Source organism: Leptodactylus fuscus, chromosome 1, assembly GCF_031893055.1.
Source record: "Leptodactylus fuscus isolate aLepFus1 chromosome 1, aLepFus1.hap2, whole genome shotgun sequence".
NCBI classification, from domain to species: Eukaryota; Metazoa; Chordata; class Amphibia; order Anura; family Leptodactylidae; genus Leptodactylus; species Leptodactylus fuscus.
The window spans coordinates 49,982,817-49,992,071 of record NC_134265.1 but is presented as its reverse complement, the minus strand read 5'-3'; the positions used below and the strand labels follow the sequence as shown (position 1 = coordinate 49,992,071).

Genomic DNA, 9,255 nt, shown 5'->3' with positions numbered 1-9,255 from the left:
TAAAAAAGTGGTACTGTACAGTATCCACAAATACAAGGGAAGAGGGATTGTAACGTGTCTATATAAAAGATTAGATATAGAATTGTACAGTCTACATACAAGACAAGCAGTGTTGTGCAGTGTCCATGTGCAGGATGAGAAGTGGTACTGTACAGCATCCAAAGCAAGGGAAGTAGCACTGTGCAGTGTCTATATACAGGATAATAGGATTTCATTTACACTGTTCCTTTCGCAGGAGGTTAACTGCCTCCTACCTGTATTCCTGGACTGCTCTGTTTGTGTAGTGTGAACAAAGTCACTGCAGCTTCACTCCCATCCCAACTTAATGGGAGCTGATCTGCAGTAACCTGGTTTGGCCACTACACATAAAGCTGTCTGCTTCCTGCTATATTCTCTGCCAATCAGCTACTGAGAACAGCTTGTGCGTCTGGGTGCTGACTGTCAGACCCCCACCGATCTTACAATGTTGACATATCCTATAGAAAATAATAGACCCTGGAATCCACCTGAACAATGCCAATAGCAGATTACAAGTAAATTACAGGACTAGGATTACAAAATAATTCCATTTAATTCCATAGTCATATTCATACAAAATGTATTTGTACACTCTTCTTGTAGTCAGTAAGTGAATACAGAGGTTGCAGCTTCCAATGTAAGACTCTCCTTCCTTTATTAAATCCACTGATTTACAATTATGTAGAATTACATAGATCCAGATGAACTCTGTAACAATAGCTGTATACTGGTAGTGGTAAAACTGGCCGTTGTCTCATTCAGGACCTCCACGCTGAAATACAGAACAGAGATAGCACTGTTATTCAGCCAATATTAAGAAGTAAAGGTCAGCAATATATTTTAGATCCTTTGGATCACATTTATTTAATTTTTTTGCTCACTTTTATAACACCAACATATTCCGCAGCGCAGGTAATGTCAACACTGTCCAGTATAGGGTTCAAAATCTACATTCCCTATCAGTATGTCTTTGGATTGTGGGAGGAAGACTGAATGGGAATCCCAGGCTCAAAAAGAAGCACATTAAGGGCCCATTCCCACGATGTAACACAGCGCTCATTCTGGCACGTAAACACATGTCAGAGAGGGCCCTACAAAACAGAATCGCATTGACTTCAATGGGTTCCGTCTTACGCGCGCTACACATTGAAATCAATGGGAGAATTTTTAACCCATTGATTTCAATGTGTTACGTGCATTAAACAGAACCCATTGAAGTCAACAGGATTCTGTTTTGAAGGGCTCACTCTGACACGTGTTTACGTGTCAGAATGAGCACTGCGTTACATCGTGGGAATGGGCCCTTAGGTCATGAAATGGTCTAGCTTGTCTCCAGACCTTAATCCCATAGAAAACTATGGAGGGAGCTGAAGCTCCAAGTTACCAAGTGACAGCCTCAAAATCTTAATGATTTAGAAAAGATCTGCAAAGAGGAGTGGACCAAAATTCCTCCTGACGTGCGCAAACATCATCAACTACAAGAACGTCTGACTGCTGTATTTCCCAACAAGGGTTTAGCCACTAGTATTAAGCCTTGTTTGCCAGAGGGAACAAATACTTATTTCTCTATGCAAAATGAAAAGTTTATAAAATGTAAACAATTGTGATATTTTATCTCTCACTGTTAGGGTGCATTCACACTACGTAATGCCAGCGTGTATCACAGCCGTACACGCCGGCGTTACAGCAGGGCTGCCGAACACTTCCCATTCATTTCTATGGGAGCCGGCATGCGAGCGCTCCGCATAGAAATGAATGGGCTGCTTCTTTCACTGCGAGCAGTCCCATTGAAGTGAATGGGAAGTGCCGGCGTATACGGCAAGCTCTGCTCATGCCGAGCTGTACACACCGGCACATCCCATTCACTTCAATGGGACTGCTCGCAGTGAAAGCAGCAGCCCATTCATTTCTATGGGGAGCGCTCGTATGCCGGCTCCCATAGAAATGAATGGAGCTGCTTTATAAGCCGCTGATTCTGAACGTGTTTTACGTTCAGAATAAGCTTCAGTATACGTAGTGTGAATGCACCCTTAGGGTGAATTCACACTGAGTAAACGCTAGCTTATTCTGAACGTAAAACACGTTCAGAATCAGCGGCGTCTAAAGCAGCTCCATTCATTTCTATGGGAGCGGGGATACGAGCGCTCCCCATAGAAATGAATGGGCTGCTTCTTTCACTCCGTGCAGTCCCATTGAAGTGAATGGGGAGTGCCGGCGTATACGGCAAGTTCTGCTCATGCTGGAGCGTACATGCCGGCACTCCCCATTCACTTCAATGGGACTGCACGGAGTGAAAGAAGCAGCCCATTCATTTCTATGGGGAGCGCTCGTATGCCGGCTCCCATAGAGATGAATGGAGCTGCTTTAGACGCCGCTTATTCTGAACGTGTTTTACGTTCAGAATAAGCTAGCGTTTACTCAGTGTGAATGCACCCTTAGGGTGCATTCACACTGAGTAAACGCTAGCTTATTTTGTAGAGTAAAATTACACTTGTAAATTTTGCTATCCCATTGACTTCAATGATATTTTTTTACACGTGTAAAAATACGCCTGTAAAAAATACGCCTGTAAAAATACGCCTGTAAAATGTCATTGAAGTCAATGGGATAGCAAAATTTACAAGTGTAATTTTACTCTACAAAATAAGCTAGCGTTTACTCAGTGTGAATGCACCATTAAAGTTAAACCACCCTTAAAATTATAGACCATTCATGCTTTTGTCAGTGAGCAATCTTACAAAATCAGCAAGGGATCACATACTTATTTCCTTCACTGTGCATATGAGTAGCCCACTTGCTGTGAGTGCTACGAGTGTACACATTCTGCGATTGTCTTACTTGTATATATTCCATCTCTTCCTCAGACAGAGCTTTTCTCCTGTACTTCTGAGGAAGCGACCTCAGTAGATCACTTGTGTCTGGGGAGCCATGTGCTTTTTGGACAGGTGCAGGACTCTGAGCTCCTGGAGGGTTTTCACTGGTGGCCTGATATGCTGTAACTGGAGGGGCAGTAAATGGGTAGATCATGGACTTCAAGGCTTCTTGTACTAAAAATAAAAGAACATCAAAGCCTAAATATTACAAGTGGTTTCTTGCCTCCCACAACAAACATGTATATCTCCTGCTATAACCATGGATGTGACCAAACAGACCGCTATACATAGACAGTAGCAAGTAAAATAGATTACAGAAAATATGATTTTATTCTTTTAAGTGAGCAGGCTGTGCTATATATATATTGCAATAATGCCCCCCAAACCTTGACACAGTTCTGTCTCCTTCTGTCACTTTGGTGGCTCTCATGGGCATGCACCAGTTTGTTTATCTTGGCCAGTTCCAGTCCTCTCCTCCTACAATCCCCATCATGTCTAGGTCCCATCAATAGAGAGTATCCAGTCCAGTCCACCCTGTCTGTGTGTATGAGATGAGCAGTGATGTGCTACACACATGGTTGCTATGCTGGTGGTTGCACTGGACAGCATTAGGTCACCATATCTAGCTGGCGATTGGGGCAGAAAAGGTACCATAAGGGCTAATTCACACAGTTTTTTTGCAGGCGGATTTTAACATGGAATCCGCCTGCAAAAAAAAAAAAAAAAAAAGACTCCTATTGACTTCAATGGGAGCCTTTTACTTTTTTTTCCCACTAGCAGGAAAAGGTAGCGAGACGCCTGTTCCTCCCGCGGATTTCGCAGCGGCGGCGCGAGACTCCCTGTGGATTAGGCCTGACAGGATTCCAGTGCACTGCGTCAACATCCTGTCGCGGCTAGCTGCACGGAAAGTTCACACGCGGATTTTGGTTTCTGCCGTGTGAACATACCCTAAGTTTACTGAAAAATTAATTGCTGCAACAATGTAAACTTTCACTGCTCTGGGAAACTCCACGCAATGTCAAAAATCCTGAGAATAACTGCTCAGAATGAAGCTACAGTGGTTTCTACTTTCCCCGTTTCAAGGAGGAAAAACTCCATGATTAAGTAAATATTGCAGAAATTGAAGATGATAAATCATAGACCGCTGTTTAACAAACCAATTAAACTGAGATTTTCAGAATATTTAAGGTATTAGGTCTTCAGTATTACATTAATGGGGATATACTCTCAGCACTCCAGATGGTCAGCTGTTGAAGGGTTGGTGGTGCGCATCTTTGTCCCATCCAAGTACAATACCCTGCACTGTTCCTACTAAGTAGACAGTGAGCAGACAGACAGACCCATGTAAACAGCAGAGAGTCCAAAACACAAAGCTGGGCAGCTCAGCCCTTTGAAACTGCTGATGGTTACGGGTCCCAAGAGTCGGAGCACCAATGATCAGATATTGATGGTCTGTCTTCATGTTAGGACATCAATATTCTGATCCTAAAAAACTTGTTTTTTTTATGTAGATTGTGAGCCCCATATAGGAATCACAATGTACATTTTTCCCCATTAGTATGTCTTTGTGGAATGAGAGGAAATCCATGCAAACACGGGGAGAACATACAAACTCCTTGCAGATGTTGTTCTTGGCAGGATTTGAACCCAGGACTCCAGCGCTGCAAGGCTGCAGTGCTAATCACAGAGCCATTGTGTTGCCCCTAACTTGTTTGTTCCATATATATATAAAATCCTAGGACCATTGTTCTTTAAGTGCTATGCCAGGCTAGCCCTTGTTGTTGCCCACAATTGTTACTGTTGGATAGAGATGAGCGAACACTATTCAAAACGCCTGTTTCGAATAGCACGCACCCATAGGAATGAATGGAAGCAGCCGGCATGCAGCCTTTGCTGGCGGCTGGCCGCTTAACCCCCTGCATGCCGGCTGCGTCCATTCATTCCTATTGGTGCGTGCTATTGGAAACGGGATTTTTGAATAGTGTTTGATCATCTCTAATCTTGGATAAACCATATTCAAATTCAGTTCAGTACATAAGGTTTTGGCATTGCTGAAAGTAAAGACTGCTGTCAACTTATTGTTCTGACACTCACCATTAGGCTTTGGGCTGTTCTTTCTATCAGGAAATCTAATGGTCGGCACATGTGGCTTCACAACCTGTAGACAATGTGAACACAGACATGATATCAATGCACTGACAATATTTTACACTGACACAGACAAGGATGTATTACAGATGATCTGCACAGACAGACAGGTAATATGGCGCTCAGTCTGCTACAGGCACCCTTGGCCTCAAGAAAAGTATTTTATCACCTTATTCAACAATTTTGTCACAATTTTCATTAAAAAAAAAATAATCCAGTTTCTCTGTTAGGGGGCATTCACACTACCGTCCGTGTCCGACAGGTAGTGTCCGCTCCTAGTGTCCGTTCAAAATCTCGCACGTACATTAGGAGCGGACACTAGCTGTGTCCGTGACACTTTTCATTCATTTAAATGGCGATCGGGTGCGTTCTTTTGCACTCTGTGCCTGTCCTTCACTGTCTGCTCGTAAAGATGTCCGACTTTTCAAGCGGACAGAAAAACCCGACATGTAGGTTTTTTTCTGTCCGCTTGAAAAGTCGGACATCTTTACAAACGGACAGTGAAGGAAGGGCACGGAGTGCAAAAGAACACACCCGATCGCCATTTAAATGGATGAAAAGTGTCACGGACACAGCTAGTGTCCGCTCCTAATGTCCGTGCGAGATTTTGAACGGACACTAGGAGCGGACACTGACGGTGGTGTGAACGCTCCCTTAGTGTGAATGCACAAGCAGCAGATTGTGACTGTCCTATTCATCTGAATACAGAGAGCAGAAATCCATGTGCTCTGCATAAACAACCCTATATCCATCTGATCTGACTTTGGCTAAGGCCCCGCATTGCAGAAATGCAGCTTTTTTTGTTGTGCTTTTTTTGAGCCAAAGCCAAGAATGGCTACAAAAGGAATGGCAAATATATAGGAAGTTCTTGTACTTCTATTTTCTGCTCAATCCACTTTTACAAAATCTGCAACAAAAAAGTTGCTTTTCCGCAACGTGGGGCCTTTTAGTTAGAAATTTCGGCAAAGTATCTGCCACACAAGGGTATGTTCACACCACGTATTTTGGTGCAGATTCCACCTCAAAATCAATACCCGATTCTTTCAAACATCTACTTCCAATTGAAACAAGACATTGAAAAAATAAGTGTCTTGCTTGACCTTGCCCATTTACTGATCAGTCCCATTCATCCAAGCCACAGACTGATCCATCCAGAAGATTGCAGAAAATGAGGCGATGGAGTGCTGGTACAACCCATCCCAACTTACATGCCTAAAGAGTGATTGTGGATTTGCCACAACCTTCAAGGGTGAGCAGCTAATTGTTCTATTTATTCCCTACCCATGCTGTATTACACTATGAGCACTACACACTGTTTTTCTACCTTTTCGTAATCACAAACTGAGGGACAATGTATGCTGGCGCTATACAAGTAAGCTAAATAAATAACCGACGAGGATAAGACCAGACAATACAGCAACCACGTGGACCTGAATCTCTGATTTCCTGATGTAGCCAATCACAGGACAAGTTTACCAGTAACCCTTCAAACGCCATCTGTCATTGGCGGCTGAAGTCTCGGTTCCCGAAGACTATGGCTGTATCCTTATTTCTTCTGGAAATGTATGAATAAGTTGGCAACAATGGGTGTTACCATTTCCGTTGTCAGAGAGGTGAGTCCTACACAGTCTGATCCTGGATCGGACAGTAACAGAATGGGACACATTCTATTGGATACGGAAATACCCAAACATCACTTTATTTACACATTTCCAGTAGACAGTGCACTGCTGAGGCCAGAGATTGGCTAAGTGGGTATCCCCTGTATGTCAAAATGGACCAGGAAGCAGAGACCAGTGGGGGACCCTGAAAGCACAGGAACAGGGGGGGGAGGTTTAGTTTGAAATATTAAAATTCTTTTTGTATTATTTTTTAAATAATGCCTAGGCAACCCCTATAAAGCTGCACGTGCTCAGGTTCTCCCTTTACTAGGCAAAGAGCAAAGCCACTGCAAACTGCACCTCCTGCTCTGGAGGACACAATGAGACCATACATGGTTGCCTATTGACTTTCTTCTTAGATTCTTATATTCCGCAGCGCTGTACATCATTCCCTGGTCCGATTTATTGAATGGTCAGAATATAATAGCAAACTTGGCCATGTGGAGGATGTCAGCGTGCGTAAACATACATTTTGTATTTCAGACGTGCTCACAACCACCATTTTGGAATTTGAGACATGCGGTCACCATGTGGTGCCCTTTTACAACTCACAACCCCCACTAAGCCCTCAGGGGGGAGTGACCTCTCTCCAGTTTCTTATCCAATAGACATGCGCCAGGGCTATTGTTACAACTTCTCCACCATCATGTTATGTTAATTATACTAGCCAAACCTGTTCCTGTCTATGCAATTAATTTGGACTCCAATACAATGATACTTAGAGCGGATTACGCTAACACCTAATACAGTAGAAACATACAGTTGTCCACAGAACTCAATTACACTGGAAAATTACAACAATGACGTACGGATTACCAGCACATCCTAATGTAGAGAATGCCTTGTCCTGATGGAAAAATATGTCTGCATGGGTCTGAAACGCTACAGATTTTCTGCTTGGAATTACCATGCACAGATTCTGCACAATGTTACATTAGCAGCAAAGTGAAGGAGATTTTTAAAAAGACCACCCACAGGCTGCCAAAAAATTCTGCACTGGAATCTAAACCTAACCTAACCTGACCTCCGCAGAAGGTCTATTTTTGCTACAGAATTGCATAGCCGATTTGACCCTACCCAATGTAGAGGGTGAAGTCTGTGCCAAAACTGTAGCATCAGAATTTAGCACAATTTGGTGTGGTTACTGCCTGACCTAAAATAGCGCTACAATGGAAAATCTGAAACTTTTCAGTCCTGTGTGGACATACATATACCTAAGGTGACTAGGGAAACATGTTGTATACCCTCAGAGGGTTAGCTGCTGCAAAATCACAAATCCCATCCACACACTGCAGCACAAAGTGTTCAACCAAGGTTGGAAGCCAGAGCCAGCCACGAGGGAATTGCTACTAAAACCGAAGACAAAAAACAGAAGTTTTTGACTGGATTTTGCTACGGATGAATTCACTGAGGCGGCCATTCCACCATGGACCCCATAAGTGTGTCTTTGGCCTGAGAAGGGTTTATCACACTTGGCTGGGTTCAGATCTGTGCTAGGGGACCTGAGAGACGGAGAGTCAGACCATTAAAGCAACAGTTACCTGTGGCTACTGGTGGCCCCCAAAGACTATAATGGGGTCTGCCGGTGTCATACTGAATGTGGTGGAGAGTCCTCCATGCAGGTATCAGGGTCAGTGAGGTCTCACCACAGCAGATACTAAAGTTTATCCAAGATTTATAGTCTGATGATACTTAGAACAGGTCATCGATATTGGCAATGTGGGGTCTGACCTCTAACAACCCCCACCCATTGGACATGTTACCGTGTTCAGCTCCAACCCCTATAAAGTGCTGGAGGGAGCCCCAGATCAGACCCCAATCAATCCGATATTGAATATCAATAGAAAGTGATATAATGTAAACAACCTACATAGCGATCTGCAGTCTGAACCAACCATAACACACAATGGCAGAATCAGGTTATTGCTTATGATCTGTAAAGAGCTGATCGGAGAGATGTCTGTAAGATCTGATCTGCTGCTGATCAGTACACTAGTTACATGTAGCGCAGGAGTCACAGCAGCCCCCGCTCACCCTGCTGCCCGGATCCTATGTCCGAGTCACCCTGACTTCTCCTCTGCCAGGGTCACACCCCCGGCTCCATACACCGCTCACACTTAGCGCACACGCCCGGCCTGAGCCGTATCTATCCCCAGCACACAGACTTCTACCGCCTCCAGTCACCGGACACCCAACCCCGAGTGCGCCAAATCAACACCGTACTCTTACCTGGACGACCCTGCTGGCCGCCGCCATTTTGCTTCCCATGGCGACCCCTGGCGGTACTTCCGCAGCCACAGAGAGAGGAAGACGCTGTGTCACGTGATACGCATCAGCTGTTCCGGTCACCCGAAGTGACTCGCTTGAGTCTAAATCCTATTGGGCTAAGGGACCTGGTCCTGCTAGCCACTAGCCAGCCCTATATAGAACAAGCACAATCCTATTGGGCTAAGGGACCTGGTCCTGCTAGCCACTAGCCAGCCCTATATAGAACAAGCACAATCCTATTGGGCTAAGGGACCTGGTCCTGCTAGCCACTAGCCAGCCCTATATAG

The 9,255-nt window shown here is 44.4% G+C and overlaps 1 protein-coding gene across 1 annotated transcript; it reads right to left on the bottom strand.

The window, feature by feature from the left end:
* Nucleotides 1–648: 648 nt before the first annotated feature.
* On the bottom strand, nt 649–9,055 carry KGD4 (alpha-ketoglutarate dehydrogenase subunit 4). The gene is made up of 4 exons (XM_075270348.1): nt 8,930–9,055; nt 4,986–5,049; nt 2,857–3,065; nt 649–790 (listed from the first exon to the last, which is right to left on the bottom strand). The coding sequence occupies exons 1-4, from the start codon at nt 8,966–8,968 to the stop codon at nt 773–775; spliced, it is 330 nt and encodes a 109-aa protein (XP_075126449.1). The 5' UTR covers nt 8,969–9,055; the 3' UTR covers nt 649–772.
* Nucleotides 9,056–9,255: the final 200 nt, after the last annotated feature.

Bases quoted from the DNA above. Each gene is read 5' to 3' on its own strand.
- KGD4 (XM_075270348.1), bottom strand. From the start codon at position 8,968: ATGGGAAGCAAAATGGCGGCGGCCAGCAGGGTCGTCCAG. The intron at 5,050-8,929 runs GTAAGAGTACGG...CATTGTCTACAG, and splicing joins CGGCCAGCAGGGTCGTCCAG to GTTGTGAAGCCACATGTGCC. The intron at 3,066-4,985 runs GTGAGTGTCAGA...TTTTATTTTTAG, and splicing joins GAACAGCCCAAAGCCTAATG to TACAAGAAGCCTTGAAGTCC.